Source organism: Gobius niger (genome assembly GCF_951799975.1).
Source record: "Gobius niger genome assembly, chromosome: 11".
Lineage (NCBI taxonomy): Eukaryota > Metazoa > Chordata > Actinopteri > Gobiiformes > Gobiidae > Gobius > Gobius niger.
Window position 1 is genome coordinate 30260622 of NC_136862.1, and position 21396 is coordinate 30282017.

General features: G+C 41.0%; 2 protein-coding genes across 3 annotated transcripts in view; one reads left to right on the plus strand and one right to left on the minus strand.

Annotated features, from left to right (window-relative positions):
* st6gal1 (ST6 beta-galactosamide alpha-2,6-sialyltranferase 1) overlaps positions 1–21396 on the minus strand; it is a 204973-nt gene that overhangs the window by 45329 nt on the left and 138248 nt on the right. The gene's annotated exons all lie outside the window — the stretch shown is intronic.
* Positions 1970–20179, plus strand: faxdc2 (fatty acid hydroxylase domain containing 2). Of its 2 annotated transcripts, none has more exons than XM_079566367.1 (9): positions 1970–2249; positions 5387–5415; positions 7834–7934; positions 9234–9337; positions 10456–10577; positions 16966–17171; positions 17427–17532; positions 17662–17828; positions 19718–20179. In XM_079566367.1, exons 1-9 carry the CDS (start codon positions 2225–2227, stop codon positions 19872–19874), a joined length of 1017 nt encoding a protein of 338 aa, XP_079422493.1. In that variant the 5' UTR covers positions 1970–2224; the 3' UTR covers positions 19875–20179. The 2 variants fall into 2 exon arrangements, with proteins under 2 accessions (XP_079422493.1, XP_079422494.1); XM_079566368.1 differs by having other exon boundaries at positions 2240–2249; positions 7837–7934.

The following is a 21396-nucleotide window of genomic DNA, read 5'->3' on the forward strand; positions in this document are numbered from 1 at the left end:
TTTCCTCGTCTCAAAGTATCGAACTTGAACGTGTTTTCATTTTGAGACCAATTGTGGCCTAAGTAACACTGTACAGATCACGGCTGGAAAACTTGTGTACTTCCTTTTTGCGGAGGAACACTTGCCTCCACGTTGTGCATTAAAATTGTATAATGCACGGCTCCTTGTTGTTTAATCCCCCACTTCTATCTTCTCTTCTAACTGAGTGCATTTTCTCCAGGTCGGCTCAACCAAATCTAAGAGCTTCCCGACTGGAGCTCACAGCCTAGAGGCTCATCGGAAAGCTAAAAAAATTACAAAAAACTACAAAACTGATGACATATCCGCCTTTTTTTTTTTCTTATAGCGTTTTTGTAGATTTTTTGTAGTGTTTTCACAGATTTTTTTTGGTCTTTTTTATCGTGATATTGCATTTTTTACAGCATGTTTTTGTCACACTTTTGTTGTTTATTTGTTGCTTTTTCATCACTTTTTAGTGTCTTATTGTTGCTTTTGCGGCACGTTTTTGACGCCTTTTTCCAAGATGGTTTTAGATTTGGGTCAGTGTTAATTTCGTCGACTAAAATATTTAGTCTTAATTTCAGTCAGTGATATTTTTGACGACTAAAATTGGACTAAAACTAAATTAAAAGTTTCTCATGAGACTAAAACTGTGACTAAAATGTCCAGATATTTTAGTCGACTAAAATAAGACTAAATAAAAAATGAAAAGGAGAGACTAAAATCATCCAAACTTCTGTTGACCGTCTGAAAGAGCCTCATATTATATAAATTCACTGCCAAATGAACAGGTCTGAGCTTTATTCATGTGGAAGCAGCTTGAGGACCACGATTAAATATGACTAGAATCAGGGGCAGACTGGGACTGAAAAACAGCCCTGGACTCTGACCAGCCTGGCCCAAATTAGTGTAATTGTGACACTTCCACAAATACATATTTTAACCTCTTACCCCCCGCCTTAACATTAACAAGTGCATTTCCTCCAGTTCGGCTTTTTTTATCATTATTTTTTTTGATTGGTATCATCAGCAAAAAGAACAGGAAAGGTGGTCGTAGAAACAGAAGAAAAATCATTAATGTAAATAATAATGGTCCCAAAATGGAACCTTGTGGTACACCATACTCCATGGAATTACTTTTAGATTCATGTTTTTTTATACTGGGCTTTACCCAAATTAAATCTAAAAGCTTCTCGACTGGAGAGCAACAATGTAACGCCTCATTTGAAAGCTAAGACCAACAAAAGTGATGGAAGTTTTTTTGTCATATTTTTGTTGTTTTTTTAATTTTTTTTTTTTGGTGTTGTGTTTTTCTCACGTTTTTGTAGGTTTTTTGTCCGTGTTTTTCTCACGTTTTTGTAGGTTTTTTGTCCGTGTTTTTCTCATGTTTTTGTAGGTTTTTTGTCCGTGTTTTTCTCACGTTTTTGTAGGTTTTTTGTCCGTGTTTTTCTCATGTTTTTGTCGACTTTTCATCCTCTCTTTCTCGCTATTTTGATGCTTTTCTTTGTAGCTTTTAGATTTGGGTAAAGCTCGGTTGAGGCAGCGGGACTGGTGGCCCTAGAGCCAGTGGCCCTTCTGTGCTCCTCCAGAATGGACATATGGCCAGTCCGCCCCTGACTAGAATGAATATTATAAATATAAGTCGACTAAACTAGTTTTAATTTTAGTCGACTAAAACTGGACTAAAATTGAAACGTTTTTTTTGGACTAAATCTAGACTAAAATTAAATTACGTTTTAGTGATAAGACTTAAACTAAAATAAAATATATTGTCAAAATCAACACTGATTTGGGTAATGCCGAACTGGAAAAAATGTGCTCGGTTCAGTTGCCTAGCTACCTCAGAACTTCCTTCTTGGTCTCTCAATTCTCCGAACTATAAAGAAACGCCATTATATCCAAACTATCTCCATCTCTCTCTTGCATCTGACTCGCCTGTAATAAAACATATCTTTCAAAGTCCACGCACGGCGAACCTTCTCTGCATACTGTGCTTTTATAACCGGTAACTCGATGTCCGCGGAGCTTCAACCTTCACCTGGATACACGGAGAGAGATAAACAATACATTACAAAGAAAACAGCGGGCAACAGGCTCCGCGGCTTCCGGGTCAGCTGACTGAGCCGCAGCCAATCAGCGGGCAGCCTCGCTTGTAAATAAACGAGGGTTTTAAGTTTCGGGAGCGCAGAGTGAGAGTGTTACCAGCGGACAACGAGGCGGAAAGATGACGGCGGACACAGACACGCGAGGTTAGTCCGTCGATGTTTATTCAAAGAGTTATGTTAGCAATGGCGTTAAAGTGAGCCTTGAAACAGCGACGCGACCCGTATGGCGTTTTTTTCTGTGCGTACGTACACTCGCGTACACGGTATTAATCTCTTAACCTCCACCTGAGCCGCGCACATTTTCTTCCCGTTTGGCTTTACACAAATGTAGAAACAAAAACAGCGTCAAAACAGCGACGATGACGAGGATGGAAAAAAAATCAACAAAAAAGCGACAAAGAAGCAACAAAAACGTGCCAGAAAAGCAACAATATTTAAAACGAAAAAAACAAAAAAAAAAACAGACAAAAAAGACGAAAACGCTACAAAAAGCATGGGGGAAAAAAGCGATGAAGGAAACAAAAACATGACCCCAAAAAAAAAAAAAAAAAAAAACAGACAAAAAACCCTGCATAAACAAGACAAAAAAAAAGACAGAAAAAGAGATGAAAACACGGCAAAAAAGCGTAAAATTGAGACAAAAACGTGGCAATAACCCAACAAAAAAATTCACGATTGCTGTAATAATAATAATAATAATACATTTTATTTATATTGCACTTTACATTTCAGCGAAACGGTGCTGTAGGTCTTAGCTTTCAAATGAGACGTCACCCTGGCCAATAAGCGGTAATCTCCAGTCGGGAACCTTTTAGATTTGGGTAAAGCCGAACTGGAGAAAATGCGCTCGGTTAAAGCAGGGGTTAAAGCAGTACTAAGTAACTTATTTACCTTAATAAATCCTTTCCGTAGTCCCTGTGGGGGTAATACAAGTGTTTATGGGATGATTGGAGGGTCTTTCATCTCCCCCTGGTGTCTCTGACCAGAAAACCATGTTTGCAACTTGACTGACACCGGTCCGGAGCCACCAATACACACTAATGTAATCACGAAGAAGAAGCTAACATGCTAACGGGCAAAGCTAACTGCGGGCTAACGTCGCTTTAAACAGTATTTACAAGTTTGAGTGAAAAAAAATATTTCTATTGTGTAATTGGATGCACAGTAACCCTCTCTCCCTTCGCCTTTCCTGTCAGCGTAGTATTTACTCTCCAAGACAATTAATAAGTTAAAAAATCGTAACTTGCTACTACACCTGCAGTTGCGCTTATGGCCTTTAGGGGGAAGAGTTACATAGTACTGCTTTAAGAGGTTATTGGATAAAGTCGTATTGAATTGACACTCACGTTGACTTATTACGCATTGAGTTGCCTTGTGTACGAAATGCGCCGTATGAATAAAGTTGCCTTTTACACAGGCTAGCATTGAACTAGCACGTTATAACACGATTAGCATTTCCTTTCAGCCCATTATCATGATGAGACATTGATATTTGCTAAAAAAGTACTGCCTCTTTGGTGTGCGCAATATGGATTATATTTCATAAGAGCTACACAAAGTCAACAGCTGCTGGAGCCTCATTTGGTAATGGCCGTAATATTATGTAATAACCTGCTAACCTCACCTGAACCGCAGAGTTAATTTCCTCAATTTTAGTCAAAGTAATATTTTTGCAGACTATAATTAGACTAAAACTAAATCAAAGGTTTTTCATGAGACTAAAACTATGAAAACATAAAATGTCCAGAAGCTCCATGAACCCGAGTGCCTTGATTAAATAGGATTGATAAATATTATAAATGCAACGGTCCTAAATATAGTCGGCTAAATTGACATGCGGATTTTAGTCGGCTAAATCTCGACTAAAATGAAATAAATTTAAGACTAAAACTCAACTAAAAATGTGTCGTCAAAAGTAACACTGCTGAACCAGGTAATTTTCTCCAGTTTGGCTTTACCCAAATCTAAAAGCTTCTTGGGAAAAAGCAGCAAAATAGCAACAGGACACCGAATTTGTCTCGGTGCAGACGTGCAACATAAAACATATAAAACACAGAATTTGGATAGAAATAAGATATAAACTTAAAACTATAAGGATATTGGGGCATGCATGAAGAATATTAAAATAAATATAATTAAAAATAAAAAGTAAAATATAATAAGGCGACAACTATTGGCGTAGAACAACAGCGGGTTTATGAAGCCCAAAAAAGAATAAAACCTGCAACAACAAAGTGACAAAAATGCAACATAATAGGTGACAAAAAGAGACAACAACGCAAAAGAAAAGGGACAGAAATTTTACAAAAACACAACAAATAAGCAACAAAAATCCTATTCAGATGAAAGACCTGAGTGATATTTGATCTTGGCTTGTCTCGATAAGAATATTGCGACACCTAATGTTAGTGCTACTTTGCTATTTGGCAACTTTATGACGGTCGAGTTGTCCGCACAGTCCATGAAAACATAATATAGACATATCTCTGACAAATTTGGGACCGAATAAGTCGACAGGGGCTTCAGCGAGCCTGCAGAGCCCATTGTTTGTGCCATTTGAGCTTTGAAAGTGACGGTCTGTAAATCCTCTGTGTGTGACCCGACGCTCGGATCATGTGAAAATGGGCCACGTTTTTTTTTGATCCCGGGAGTTTTCCTCCAAAAAACTGCGGAGTGAGATTATAACACTGCTGCCATTATGGGGCTAATCCTCCTGTTGTAAAATTCACTTTGGGACAGACACAATATCTTTGCTACAGTACATTCACTTGAACGACTTTCTTGTTGTTTAAATTACTGTACCCCATTTCAGCCTCCTGTTAAGAAAAGGCAGCTAGAACAATCCAGTACAGTACAGCACACAAGTCTATATTTTTTTATTCTGGTGTAGCTCGCTGTGAATTTGGTCACTTACTTTTGTGTAAATTGCCAATCTGATGGTAAAGCTCCTATATTAAAGGAGAACTAAGTAACGTGTTTACCTTAATAAATCCTTTCCGTAGTCCCTCTGGGGGTAATACAAGTGTTAATGGGATGATTGGGGGGTCTTTTATGTCCCCATGGTGTCTCTGGCCAGAAAACCACAATTGCAACTTTCCTGGAATCATGAAGAAGAAGCTAACATGCTAACGGGCAAAGCTAGCTGTGGATTAGCGCCGACAGTATTTACAGCCAAGTTTGTGTGAAAAGAATGATCTTGAAAAAAATGTCGACATATTTTGCGATTTCTGATTTTTGTTTAAAACCCTTTGAACTGACATTTTGCTGTTGTCTCTTTTTAGAAATGAGGGACACGACCAAGAGCCGGCAGGTGAGAAGACACGCCTGAATATTTCCTTTTGACACCGGTTACTACTGCTATTATCTAAAAAGTAATAACTGTATCGCAAAAAGCCACAACATGTGTCAAAAGATCAGTTTTATTCATAATTTCCTTAATTTTGTACCATGTTAGTCTTGTTTTGGTTTGTTTAATCTATTAAAGGAACAGGCCACCGTTTTTCCATACTGATCTATGTTCTTGCCTGAGCTTAGACGAGTTGATACGTACCTGTCTGGTCTTTGTGCCCGAGGAAGCGTGTGGTAGTTTCCAACTTCACCCCCGTTTGGAGCTATAGGAATACATTAGACATTAGAGAGGCAAAATGCTAACAACATCTTTGGTCTTTTGGCGTGACACGCACAAAGACCAGACAACATATCAACTTGTCTAAGCTCAGGTAAGAACATATCTCAGTACGTAAAAATGGTGGCCTGTTCCTTTAACCCCCACCTAATCCAAGTGCATTTCGTGACTCTGTTGCTTTTTGTCACTCTTTAGTGGTGTTTTTTATATTTTGACGCTTTTGTTGAAAAAGCTTTTAGATTTGGGTGTTGCCAAACTGGAGAAAATGTGCTCGGTTTGGGTGGGGGTTAAGCGGTGAAGCGTTTATTGTTTTGACAACTTGGCTCAATAAGAACTCCACCTCACCCTAACACAACAGAAGTTCTTATGCAGTTCATAAACCTGTTCCTCAGATTAACCAATAATAGAAGTTGCCCTTCCTTTAAAAAACTGCCTGTGGAACATAACATGCTCCACAGGCGGATGTGCAATGACTAGTTGAGTCAATGACTAGTCCGGTGAGTGCAGGGAGAGGTGGAGATGTCCATAACAATCTTAGAAACGCCTTCAGCTATGTATCTAAGCCTGTTCCTACGAACGCGAACATCTGTTATGCAATGTCTATTGTTTGAGCCTCTAATCCCCAGCCAGGCGCTTTAATAATGTATGACATGTCTGTTTCATGGCATTTATGTCATTACTGTGGCTTCTCCATCATTAACATTTTATAAGATTATGTTTAGAGTAGAAGTCGACCGATATGGGTTTTTCTAAGGCCAATGACGATTTTGAGGGATTTTTATTGGCCGATGTTGATATGTTTAGTCAATATTTTTGACCAATATTTTTGGTAGATTTTTTTCAAATGTCTGGTCTATGATCCCATAAAAACATACATACTTGGCCACTCCAGCGGTGGCCAATTTTATATTATTACTTTAGGGACATAGTTTCTGTCCCAGCTTTGATTAGCTGCCGATAGCATTAGCATACTGTTGCTAGCTATCATAAACACATTTGCGGAGGCTAAAACTAACTCAATGATTGAATTAGGGAGGCGCGGTAGCACAGGGGTTAGCGCTCGTGTTCAATTCGGGTTCGATTCCCACCAGGGACGGGGCCTTTCTGTGTGGAGTTTGCATCTTCTCCCTGTGTCTGCGTAGGTTTCCTCTGGGCACTCTGGTTTCCTCTACCACTGACAACATGAACAATAGGCCAGGATGAATGAGGAAATTAGCCCAAGGCTACAATCCGGTGTAGCTTTTTAATTAACATACACTGTCCCTACCAAATAAATAAACCAGTTCTCCAGGTTCTGTTCTTGAAAGTGACATGCAGTATGTCCATATTCACTATTGAAACTTCTGTTTAGCAAACTTGTAACTAACCAGTTTTCATTGCGCTGTTTCCCTCCTCCCCTGAGGCCTAGTTGTGGGGGACTCGTTTTCAAGCCTTGACGTAGCTCTTTCAGATGCAAAAAAGTCACTTTCAGTCCCGGAGATATTGGCTTTTATCGGTGCTAAATGTAAAATCCCCACATATCGGCCCGATAAATCGGCCAACTGATATATTAGTCAACCTCTAGTTTAAAGGTTATTGGATGTGAATCCAACCCCACAAAAAGCAGAAACTGAGTGGGATTTAGCATTTAGCTCAGAAGACACTATATGCTAATTCTTATCTAAAGTGAATTGTACAGATTCATTCATGATTCCCAACTAGGCTTTCACTTCACCTAAATCTGGTCAATGGTTTGACAACAGTTGAAAACACTGGGATCGTTCATAATTTGGGATGTTTGATGGCTAAATGCTAACGGCTACAGGACGAATACAGTGAACAGGCTACTAACTAACTAAGCTAACTGGCTTGCTAACACCGCATATTCTTTTCATTTCTATTAGGCTTGTTCCGATACAGATACTAGCCGATACCATCGATTTGGTTTAGGTGACTACTCTGAAGTATGAAGATAGCAGCAAGAATGGTTGTGAGCGCTACCAGGGAACATTACAACATTCAATATTTAACTGAAAAGGCTGGACCAGTCCAAGGCATTGTTGCTTCTAGCCTGCCCCACATTGACTTGTTTTGCCCCCACCCCCTCCCCTCCCTTCTTTGCAGCAGGACGGTCCCGGGGGACTCTGGGACTCAGTGAAGAAAGCGGCGTTTGTGATTGGCTCCGGGATCCTGCTCCTGGCTGCGTTTGGGAACTCGCTCACATGGTACAGACCCTATGCTCTGCTTCGACTTTACTTTATGTGACGTTCCACACACAGGTGGCTTCAGCAAAACCTGTTTGGTCGAAAACACTGAAGATAATATCACTCTGTTAAGTCACAGCAGCAGCAACTGACAAAACAAGAGTAGTGCATTACCAGTGACTTTCTGTTTGTCAGTTTTTCATGGGATTTATGATTCTTTTATGAGGAGGTGAAATATTTGCTATTGGTTCATTTCGAAGAGTCTTTCGTGAGAATGGTTCATAGAATCCTTTAAAGAGCGGTGTTTGGTAATAATGTCAAACACATCTTTATCATTGTCTTAAACACATTGTTTGTTTGAAAAAAGCAATATTTATCTAAAACAGTTGAAACTAAATGTCCAATAGTTTCAGTTTTTAAATTTAATATAGAAAAACAAAAATAGTGTGAAGCTATGACAAGTGTTTTTTATGCCTCGATGAGAGGATTAAGCATAGCAAGAGATCGAGAGGTGAGGAGCTTTAGCCACTTTTCCACTGAACACGACTCTACCGCGCACCCCACGATCTATGCACTCCTTGTCACGTATCGACTCTGCCCAGTACACACTTGTGTTTCCACTACACGACACAATCGCAGTAGTTGTGGGCCGCGCCACCTCAGAGGAGCACGCTGTACAGATCGTTATCAAAAGTTTGGTAAGCCGCGACAAATGCTGACTACTGGTTATGGAATCATTCAGAGGTGCCAAGGCAAATACTAGAGGAAAGAAGCAGCTAAAATACGAACTGTAAAGATAAGAAACATGCTATTATTATGGTAACACCAGCTAAAGTTGCGCTAACATCGGCTATGCTAAAATCGGCAATAGGCAAAAAGGCATATTATTGGAGACCTCATCAACCTTTCTCTGCTTGGACATGTTTTTATTTACATTATTTACATTTCAAAAAGTTTTTTTTTAAATTGCATTCGGTTTGTGAATTCATTTATTGTGCAGTGGTGTATATAGTGTTTCATTTAGCTCTTGTGCTTTTCTGTAAAACGCCTGGTGTGACATTGTTGTTGAAAATGTGCATCATAATAACATTTCTATTCGATCATTGGAATAAGGAATTCTGCTTCTTCTTCATAGCATAAAACTATCAAGTGTTTTCAACATGAAATGGCCCTTTGTCACTGATTCTGTTTAGCTTAAATGTTGCCCGCTGCAGTTTTTCTGTTTCTTCTTGTTCGTACAGAAAGAAATGGGTTTGTCCATGAACGTCTCACCACTACTCGCAGTGAAGATTTTCCTGCTTGATGTTTTCCTTTCCCCAGGCATCTGCAGAAGGTCTGGGGAGCCTCAGGGGATTTCTGGCAGAAGCAGTGGACCCGGTTGTACACGACGTTCGACGGCCACGACCAAGCTCTGTTCTACTTCGGTATGAAATATTTACGACCGGTTTTCACTTTGCTGAACTTGATTTAAAGGATTCACCGGGGTAAAAACGACACGCGAGCCGACATTTTGTGCTACCAGCATGCTAACAAAAATGGATGGAGCCAGTATAAACACAGTTCGAGTGCAGAAAGGCTTGGAATAGGTCAAGTAGTGTTTTATGAGCTTTGAAATGTTCCCTCTCAAACCGGAGCACTTTTCTACAATACAATCATGAGACAGAGAAGTACAACTCTTCTGTTATAACAAAAACACCCTGTGGTTCATTCCGTCTCTGAGTAAAGAGAGAGACATCTTTGTGAAGGCTCAAATGTCAGCCGTGTATTGGCCAAATGAAATTTCACACATCGTTTTGAGCTCAAACAGGCTGCACTGTCTCCCTGGACACAGTGGGTGGCTCTTAGCACAAGGCTCTCAGGTTTGATTCCCAGACGGAGCCTTTTCTGTGTGGAGTCTGTGGAGGTTTACTTTACCACCCAAAAGAATATAACAATTGTTAACATGTCAACATTTCCAATGAATGTAATAAAATAAATGCATTTAGTTTATTACAGATACTTACCTAAACCTAACTTGTAACCGTTCAGGGAGCGGGACGTGTCCAGCTCATCTCCAAGGATATCGATTAAAGGCAGCCAAATATGAGATTTGAATAGGTTAGGTCCTCATCTAAATCCATTGTTTATGACTGCAAAAAGAACATTTTTCTGAGTGAAGCTGCTCATTAGGCGCAGTTCTGATCAGTAACAACTTTGATTTTGATATCTTTTTTTGTTTTGTGGAAAGCATCACTCTCCTTATGCCCCATTGACTTCCATTCTAAACTCACTTTTTAATTGCTCTGCCGTCACACTATAAAATAAAAATAACATTGATTGATGTGATTATTTATTTAGTTTCATAGTTCATAGTTCCCATTGATTATCTGTGGGGTCAGAGGAACACTTTGCATCAGAAACGCTCTCATTCTTCTGCGAGTGAACTGTGCACACACACACACTGGAGGCAAGCCGGGCGAAGTGTCTTGCCCAAGGACTCAAACACAGTGTGTCATGACTGATGTTTTCTCCACTCACTCCGTCTCTCTCTGCTTCTCCGCAGGGACCATGTTGGTGCCCACTGTGGTGTTCTGGGGCACGAATGCTCTGCTGATGATCGTGGACCTCACGGCCAAACCGTCCTTCATCACCCGATACCGGATTCAGCAGGACAAGAACAACCCGGTACTTGCTCCTCTTTCTCCTCCTCGCCTCTTTCTCTCTCCCGTCAGCCTCTCACGCACACAGGGAACTTATCTGAACGTCTGATAAGCGTTCAACACTCGGTAATAGCATGAGTACAATCATAACCGCTTTGCACTGTTTGCCTATTTGACAGGTTTATGGTTCTGGTTAAAGTCAAAGAACCATAAAAGCACGTTGAGCGGTGTGTGAATGGTACTGTGGCACGGTAGCAAACGTTTTAGTTCAGGTATCAGTCAGTATCGTGAACCAAGTATTGTTAAAGTTCTGGTATCAGTTTATGATAACAGAACAGGGATTTGGTAAGATTAGCGTTAAAAAAATATTTCTTTTCATTTTGCCTAAGCTTTGATTTGTTTTGTTTTTTCAAAATTGAATTGAACATGTAAATCCAGTAAGAATACTGAGGCGTTGGCTTGAATTCGGCAGAAACAACATGCAGCTGTTGTGCTCGGTTTTGTAGCTTGTGCTGTTTTAGTTCAAGGGCTTATTGTATTGCTAATGGCTTCGACTGAATACGGCGTTGAATACTGTATGACTCATCGGCGACGATCCCGTGGGTGCTGTGGGGCTGGAGCACCTCTGCAAAAACACGAGCGCGGGGCGGTTCATAAGTAAGGATTAAACAATGAGGAGCCGTGCGTTATACAGTTTTAATGCACGACGTGCAAGAAGTGTTCCTCCGCAAAGTGCATTAAATCTGTATAATGGTTGAGTTGTTTAATCCGCTCATACCAGGGTCCCACAAACGTAACATTTTTAATAATGTTTTTTTCATTTACTAAACTCACTAAATATGCCAGACTACGGGACTATTTTGTGTGTGTTATTAGCCGGTCACTGAAGGCTCGTCTCAGAGCGAGTCATTCTCCGCAGCTATTACGAGGATCTCAGTCAGGCTCAACGACACAACATCAGCACAGAATCACAACACAACAGGACTAACCCGGAAACACTTTTCCGTGGAAGTAAACACCGATATGCGGCACTCGTGGGCAGGAGTTATTTCACTTTTACGCTGTTTAACCTGAAGCTAAAGCTAGCTAGCTCAACCAGCTCAACTGTTTATGGAAACAGCTGCGGTGGAGTTGCTCACACCTGGGCCCCACGAACTGAAACTTTTATGTTTGACTTTACTAATCCAGACAAATATGCTTAAATGCAGGATCATTTTATGTACGCCTGAAAATGATGAATAGCCTTAACCGTTTTCAATAGAAATGTAAAGCTCGTATGTTATTAACAGTAGCTAACCTAGCTGCTCACTCTCCTCTACAAACATTTAGCAAACGCTTTGTTTTGGCCAAAAACGTTGAAATTAACACAAAATCCATGTCATACGTTCCTGTCAGTCACTAATTACGCCTTTATCTGATTCAGCTGTGTCATGCGTTGCTATGGCGATGCCCACAGCGGAGTGATATCCCAGTGATTTAACTACCGGACTACGTGTGCGGTTATACCAAAATAATGCACCAGCCAATCAGAATCCAGTATTCACCCAGACCATGGTATAAGATTATTATATCAGCGGCGCTCGTTACGCTCCATGGGTAGAGCTCCGGGCTCAACCAAGATTTTCATTGGTCGACTCAATGCACGCACTTTTACAACGATTAAGACGCTCTAAAGCACACGGGAGGACGAAATGAAACCAAAAGTGTTCGTCAGGCGCAGCAGCTCACGGACCCGCGGTGTCAAAGAAGTGAGGTGGCCTGAGTGGACATGACACGGAACCATTTCACACAGGAGTGTTACCTGGAGGACATTTGAGAACAGGGACGATGATGAAGAACTACCGCTTTATGTGGATTATATGGATGTATGGACAGCCACAGATGCAGGAGTGAGGCCGGGAGCTTTAGTCTGAGATAAAAGGTGAGATTAATGGGACTTTTCACACATAAATGCACCGTTTACGTTGCTTCTATGTATAGTATAGTAGTTACAGCATGAGCTCCCAAAGTTGTATGTCTTATGAGTGCAGTTTGTGATGTAATTCTATGAGTTCGGGTCAAAAAAGTTGTAGTTTTGTCAGCGCCATGCCACGCCCCTTTTAGTCGACTATTTGTTGGTCAGAGCATGTTTTTTGACAACCATAGCGCCTGTGGTATAACTGATATATTAGACGGCCGGTCTTGACCCAAAAGTTTCGGGGGGAAAAAATTCTGCCAGCCCCGAACCCATAGGTCATATTCAGGTTTAAAAAATAATACGAGCATATTTGGGTTTTTGCTTTTTTTAATAAGAGAGGAGCTCGGAGTAGAGTCGCTGCTCCTTCACATCGAAAGGAGCAGCTGAGGTGGCTCGGGCATCTGTTCCGGATGCCTCCTGGTCGCCTCCCGCGGGAGGTGTTCCAGGCATGTCCTAGTGGGACAAGGCCTCGTGGAAGACCCAGGGCACGCTGGTGGGACGATGTCTCCGAGCTGGCCTGGTGTCGCCTCGGGGTCAGAACAGCTGGAGGAAGTGTGTGTGGATCGGGAAGTTTGGGCATCTCTGCTGAGACTGCTGCCCCCGCGACCCGGCCCCGGATAAAGCGGAAGAAAATGGATGGATGGGCTTTTTTTAATATATATAATACATTTTTTTGTGGAATGTTTTTGCTATTTCTTTATGATTATTGCCCCTATTTCCCACCATTTCCCTCAATTTTTCCAAATTCCCCCCCCTATTTTTGCCCCATTTAAAAAAAAAAATCCTAATTTCTGCCACAAATTCTCCCAATTTTTCCCAAATTACTCCCAATTTTTTCCACACATTTCTTGACATTAGAGATGAGCCCCACATTGTAAATTTGCAGATCTTCCTCACATTACTGTTCTGTTTTCTGGTATGACAGATATTTTCGTATACTGTACCAGGTATCAGAAGGCATCGTTCAGGTATTGCTTGCGAAAACCAAGCATCGTTCACGTACTGGTATCAGGACCCAGCTCAGGTCGGTGAAAGCATTTCATAAGCACCGACTCCACGCCGCAGTAACGCCTCCTGTGTGTTTTGGAACATCTTTGTGCTGTTGTGACCTGTCCATGTGTCCGTTTGTCCAAAGTCCGCTGTGCTCCTGATAATGATGTTATGGGGCACCGCGCCGCTGATAACCGCCTGGCCCCGCGGCCATTAAACACACGGGGGCGAAAGTTATTGAACTATCGACTCAAGATTAAACTCAAGTGGAAATACAGGAAACAATTGGCAATAAAATGACGCCATCCAGAGTGGTTAGAATGATAACGTTTCTGCTGTGGTCAGTATTTCACATGATCTTTTTATTCAGGCCTTAAAGCGAGGACTCCAGGCTTATAGAAATCTTATTGGAATGTCAGAAAAATTGCAATTTGATACAAGTTTCCCAAAATTGTGCAGCCAAATTTGAGATAGATACAGACGGCGTCGCTGGCATCATGTTTGAAGCAGTTGTCGGGGGAAACGAAGCCACAAAAAAGCAACAAAACAACAACAACGTGGCAACAATGCACGAAAAAAGATCAGTTTTGTTGTTCTTAGCGTTCAAATAAGGCGTTACACTGGCCTATAGGCTACAACCTCTCCAGTGTGTAAGCTTCTAGATTTGGGTAAAGTCAAACTAGAGAAAATCCGCGGTTAAGGCGGGAGGTTAGAGGTTAACAAATGTTGAACCATGAATATAGTTTTCTATCCAATAAAGACATAGGGAGGAACAAAGTAGTTCAACAGCCCATAAATGCATAAATAACGGAGAATGCTAACGTGATGCTACATGTTAGCATCATGCTACATGCTAAAGCTAGCTACAGCTGCCGTTTTTTCACTCCTGCTGAACAATCTGCAGTGAAAAAACATCCATATGGACCCGATTTAGACTTGACTTTATTTGTGTGATAAATAAATCACTAGAAAACAACTATAAAGAGTGTATGACGCGATGCCGTCTGTATCTGTGAGAGTTTTATATTTCGACACAGAAATTACCTTCTGAACTAATGAGACTAAAAACTAGTGTTTGCATCCAGAGAGCAGTGGGTTCTTCTGTCGGGACATTGACCCGGCCTTAGTGTCCATTTGAATAGATAAATGAGAGCAGAATAGAGTAGTTCAAATGCAGAAATACCTCAATACTATATTTTGAAATATAGTCACTCATATGGTTGTGGCAGGAGGTGTTTAAATGTGTCATGTAGGGTTGAATCTTCTGATTATTCAAGCATTCGACAAGTCAAATGATTATATTTAATGCTCTTAATCTACCTGTGAGTGCACGATTGTTTTGTTTTCAGCCCGTTGTTGTTTGCCTCTGATAGATGCCACCATTGGACTGATTAGTTCTGCATTGTTGCACATTACAGTCTCCTCTGGTCAAAGCTCTGGTATTTACTCGAGTGTTGCTTATTTTTGATATAAAATCCATTAATGGTGGAGACCATTTAAAACTGTAAAAATCAAGCGTCTGATAACTATCTAAATTTAAAATATTATACTTACAATATTACATTAATGATAATGTAAAGGCTTTCTGTCCAGAGTTTTAATGTTTTGTTAAAGCGAGACATGAATGTGATTCATGTTGGTCTCTGATGTTTGGGACCCTGTGGTGTAACAGTAAATGACATGGCTGAAGATCATTGCATGCATATAAGCCTTTGCAGACTCCGTCCTCAGAGGAGGTCCCGTATGCTTAAAGTTTGACAAATTGAATTTAATGATACATACCATTTTCTTAATATGATACTTAAAATCTAAATTTGCATCAAAGAGCACTCCTAAATACTTAAATCATTTAAAGGGGCTATATCATGCTATTTTAGCCATTCCAAAGTTAAGTATAGGCATTTATATGATATATTGTACCTCTACCATTATGGAGCACTCATTTTTGTGATAAATATAAGTGTTTTCTGGAGGTATTTTTCAAACCCGGAAGACACAACGCTTCGATTCAGTTAACTCCGCCCCCTCTCTCCGCGCATACAACTTTACCGTAATATAAATAAACAACAATAAGTGAAGTTACTTCACGATGCAGTTATACGGAGTCGACATCTGCAACACAGCTTCATAAATGGCTAACACACATGCTAATATGCTAACACACAAGCTAACCCGCGTTTGGACTGACTCACCGCTCTGGTCCATCGCTGTTTACATTATGGGACTCGCGTTGGTTATAAAAGTTAATCCACTTTGATTCTGGCGAGGGTTCACCAAACATCCATCAGTGACAGTCACAGAAAAACAATATTTTGGCTGATAGTCGCTGAATCCCGGAGAAAAAAACAGCTGAGTGGCCTCTTCCTGAAAAGGGTGAAATATAAACTCCTCGTCCTCGTAGCCAAACGCGCTTCTTTTTCTCCGTCCGTGACATTATCGTTAGTTAAGAATAAAAAACAGGTGTCCAGAGTAGGTAACGAGCTCCATCTTCACAGCTGCAGCGCAAACATGACTGATCTGTTCAGACACGATGTGTTTGTTTTGGCCACAGCTGACCTGGAAGCACCTCTGGCACATCCTTTTTTTTTTTTTTTTTTTTTTTTTTTTTTTCATTTTTTACTCTTTGTTTCTCTCTTACGACAGAAATAATGAAAAAGCTGTTTTACAAATTAAAATCAGGCCGTAAGCAAAGAATTAAGACATTACATTACAGACGTTGAGCACTTCCGTTCCGTTGTTACGACACAACTGAACACTCAGTCGTTCACCAGGAGAGGGAGGAGCAGCTGCTCAGAGAGCAGGATTCAGGAGGATTACTGAGAGCTGCGTGAATGAAGCCGCAAACCACTCTGGGGGTGTTTTTGATAAGGAAATAGCATAACAACATGGCTAAAAGCTCCAAAAAGTCGATTTTGCATGATATAGGACCTTTAACTACATCTAATCTCTCGCCGTAAACTATCAGGTGGTTGTTAATCCCCTACTGGCTGATGAGAAAAAACATACAGACAGTTTTTTTGGATTCAGGTGGAGGCAACAGTTTTGGAGCCGATGGGACACTGGTGCCATGGCTGTAGATTGTATTGCAGCAGCTTCACATTTTGTTTTAGCGGGAACATATAATACAGTATCATCAGCATATCACTGCATTTGAACACTTTCCAAACATTGGGTAGATTATTGAGGCAGGCTGAACAGGATTGGTCCTAATATTGGTCCTTGTGGGACACCATTAAGAAATGTGGACTAAGTATGATCTATTTGTACTGTCTGTTTTCTGTCAGTTAGATATGATTTCATTCAGCCGCGGGCCCTTTCAGAGAAATTAATACTGGATCATTTGACAATTAGAATCATACAGCACCTAAGTAGACACCGCTCTGTAAAGTGTCTTTACTTTAACTGTTGGCAGAATGGACAAAGTGACTAAAGCTGTTTGCTGTGCTCTGTGTGTGGCCTCCCTCAGGTGGACCCGGCAAAGCTGCGCAACGCCGTGAAAACGGTGGTCTTTAACCATGTGTTCATCTCGGGGCCCATGGTGGTGACGTCCTATCATCTGATGAGCCTGTGGGGGGAGCCGTGCGGGCCAGAGCTGCCCACCTTCCACTGGGCCCTGATAGAGCTGGGGGCCTTCGCCCTCCTGGAGGAGGTGTTCTTCTACTACTCTCACAGGTACAAGCACTTTTACTTCTACTTACAGCGAGACGCGGCAGGTGAAACATTGTTCACACAGTTGTCAAAGTTTTTTGGCTACTTTTCACCCTTAGCGTCTTTCACCCGCGCATGTCCAGATGTTACAAAACTATAGGCCTTTTTTACGTATAAAATGTATGTGTGCTTAGTTAACCAGAGTGTGTTCAGCTAAAATACCGACTAATATCAATAATTGAGCAACTGTAACAAGAGTTTGTTTGTGTGTCTCCTCAGATTGTTCCACCAACCGAGTCTGTACAAGACCTACCACAAACAGCACCACGAGTGGACGGCCCCCATCGGCATCGTCTGCATCTACGCCCACCCCCTGGAGCACATGGTCAGTACTTTGGTAAAACACTCCCGGCATAAATCCCGGCTGATTTCGATTGTCACTTTCATTTGCTCTTCAGTCTGTTTTTGCTGGTAAAGCTCACTAACATCTGTCTGTGGTCTCGTGTCCCATCAGCTCTCCAACATGCTCCCCGTGGCCCTGGGCCCCGTGCTGCTGGGCTCTCACCTCAGCACCACCTGCCTGTGGTACTGCCTGGCTCTGATCAGCACCACCGTGTCCCACTGCGGCTACCACCTGCCCTTCCTGCCCTCCCCGGAGTTCCACGACTTCCACCACCTCAGGTCAGCCCTCTCGCCACTTCCTCGCTTTTCTTTCTTTCAGTCTCAGTCTTATTATGCTAGAATGATGAGAATGTGGACTGTATCTGCTCTAAGAAGGTCAAACTGCATAATGTGACTATGTCCTGCTGTCTGGCTCCCAATGCTAAACCAGCTGGGTGTGAATGTTGTTGATGTGGAATCAGGAAGTAAGAATATGGAAATCATTTAATAACCTGTTTCAGATCAATGTAGCTTTTGTCTTACCAAACAAAGTATGAAAAAAAAGATCCAGTCACGGCAACTGTAGAACACACTGTAGAACAGGGGAAGGCAAGTTTGTGTCATGGAGGGTCGATTTTCTTCATTGCCAAAACACACAATTGTAGCCCAAAGTAAAGCACCTTTTTTCTACAAATATAAGTTTTGCACATAATACATGACTTAATGGGGTGTTTTTCTGGGAAATGTGAAAATATTGACAGTATTTTCCACATTTTAGAGTCATTTTCATGTATTTGGTCTCTGATTTATGAATAAATGTTTCTTCAAAATTCTCTTGGGGGCCAAAGGTTTTATGCTGGAGGGCCGAATTTGGCCCCCGGGCCTGATATTGCCTACCCCTGCTTTAAGAATGAATCCTGCTTCAAGCATTAGGATTTTTTCTGAAAATTCCAAACCCCCAACTCACAAATTAGATGTGAGTTTTCTGATCGGCTTCTTAAAGCTGCACTATGTAACTTTTCACGCCGCAGCTAGCAACAGTATGCTAATGCTAACGGCAGGATGCTAATGCTAAGGGCAGGATAGATACAGACGGCATCTCGTCATAAAAGGGGGCGTGGCTTCGCCGAGGGGGAAAATAGAATCTTTACAGAAACACAATTTTCCACTGTTTTTAGCCATTTTCTGGTGAAATAACTTATTTATTTATCACATAAATAAAGTCAAATGTAAATCGGGCCCATGTGGATATTTTGTCACAGCAGATTGTTCAGTAGAAGTGAAAAAACGGCAGTTGTAGCAAGCGCTAGCTAACCGTTAGCATTAGCCCGATGCTAACATGTAGCATCATGTTAGCCTTCTCCGTTATTCATGTATTTATGGGCTGTTGAACCACTTTGCTCCTCTCCATGTCTTTGTATCTTTATTTAGTAGAAACTATATTCATATTTCAGCATTTGTTACAGAAGTTTTTGAATAATTAGAGAAAATTAACATTTTTTCAAAATTGTTTTCCCCCTTAACTGTTTTCAAAAATGACCATATATGGGCGATTCCAGAGATGCCGTCTGTATCTATGCTAATGCTAAGGGCAGCTAATCAGAGCTGGGACAGTTTTTTTTTTCTTTTTAGGATTACAGACATTCGGAAAAATCGGTCAAAAATATCGGCCGAGCATATCAGCATCGGCCACCATAAAAATCCTCAAAAATCTACATCGGCCTTAGAAAAACCCATATCGGTCGGGCGCTAGTAACCATGGAGATGGTTGCAGAGAAAACCTACCAGAAACCCTAAAAACACAGTTTATTCTGGAGGATCATAGAGGCCACCGTGACGGAAAGTAAATTCGTACGAAGCATCCATGCAGCCGCTGGGTCACTGAAAGGTCAAATACGCACAAATATGGAGGAACAAGTTTGCAAGTTTGAAAAAGGGACCTCAAGTTTAGTCTTGGAGATGTTTCTGTGTGTTTTCTGCTGTGACTCTGCATTAATGGTTTGGCTGTGAAGATCTGTAAAGAACCAAAGCCAAAGTGGTTTGTCAGTAATATCACATGTAATATCATAAATTCAAGCCAATATCAGGTCAAGCTAGAGCTGCAATCTGGCCATGAACACAAGATGGCGCCACCTGCCGTCACATGTATGGCGAATACATATCTACTACATCTTTCTCATGCGTTCCAGGTTCAACCAGTGCTTTGGCGTTTTGGGGATCCTCGACCGACTCCACGGCACCGACTCCAAGTTCAGACAAACCAAACAGTACGAGCGGCACACACTCCTGACCAGCCTCACCCCCCTCACGGAGAGCATCCCCGACCAGCCCAAGAAAGGACAGTGAGCGCCTCGCCGGGGTCGCCGCCGTGTCCCTGAAGCCCCTCAGAGGGAGCCAGTATTCCTCTGTCAGTTATGGCGTAAGAAGTGTCCACCCAACCAGATAAAGAACGGGAGAGATCGTGTCTGCCCTTATCTTTTATTAAACTGCAATCCTATATAATGCTCTGATGCTACTTTAAAGCTAGCAACACTTCAGGTAACAATGTTTCATAACTACACACTGTTAAGCTTTCGGTGAAATACTCAGTTCATCCCTTATAGATGATTTACAAAGCATTTATTTTCATTTATTAAGGTATGAGCTCATATTTTCATATTTTTCCATTTGAAACCGCTTACTTACTTCGAATAAGATGCCGGTTTCCTAATTTTCTAGGTTTTATCATAAGCTCTAATCACTATATGCTGATCATAGTTGATAAGAGATGAGGTTACGTCGTGTCAAACAGCAGAAAGAAGTTGTTTTCCATCGGTGATGTGTTGTACATTAACTTACAGCAGAAGCAGCATCTTATAGACATACGTTTTTCGATAATTACGAAGCAGAACATTTGGGAAAGGTTGCTGCGGAGATGTGCTACTGTTCTTAAGTCATGTAAAACTCAAAATGAATAATAATAATGTGCAAGGGAAGTCACCAGCATGTCCTCCTCTATATGAAATCACTCTGGAAACACAATGATTGATGAGAAACGATTAGGAAACCTTAGGAAATGTTTCATCAGCTTTGAATAATGACAAGTATTTACAGATTCTTTACAAATAGTGCGTGGTTTTACAGTGTAACTATACTTTATCCTAAGTGAGAATACTTTCCTACATGCAGGATTCATGTACAAAGAAATGTCTGTAATTGTGGTGTAATGAATTTAACATGTGCGATCTCTGTAATGTGTCGGGACTGTTCCAAAAGTGCACTTAAATGGCCTAAATCTGCACATGGCGCTCCACTGTTTTCCATTTATTTCCCCGATAGACTTTTCCTCTCATTGAACCATCAAAAGATACCATATACTGTAGATTAGCCTGTCGTGCCTTCTCATTTTAACATCTTTGGAAAGAGACGGCATACGCAATATTACTGTGAATTCATCAAAAATAACAATTTTTTTAATGTCATTTATTTAGCGTGTTTTGCTAAGATGCTAGCTAAGGAAACCGACAATCCTCCTCCTGCACCAGCCGAGCAATACGCACAAACACTGTTCTTAACTAAGCCTAAAATCCTTCTTGTTTGTTTTAATAAATTGCTTTAAAATAATGGGAGAGACTACGTTTTGCACTTAGAAACAATGTAATGCTAATATGCTACGGAAGTTCTCATTTGAAGATTGTATTTTGATAGGAAAGCGTTAATTGTTTACTAATGAACTGTTCAATATGAACTTTTGTGTTTTGGAAATGTTTGTCAGAAATATATATTAAAATATAGTATTTAAAATACCGTGTGCAGTATTTATTTCTTAGATTTTTTTCTAGAAATGTAAGGTCAAGCTTGTGGCGACATCTGGTGGTGAAATGATGGC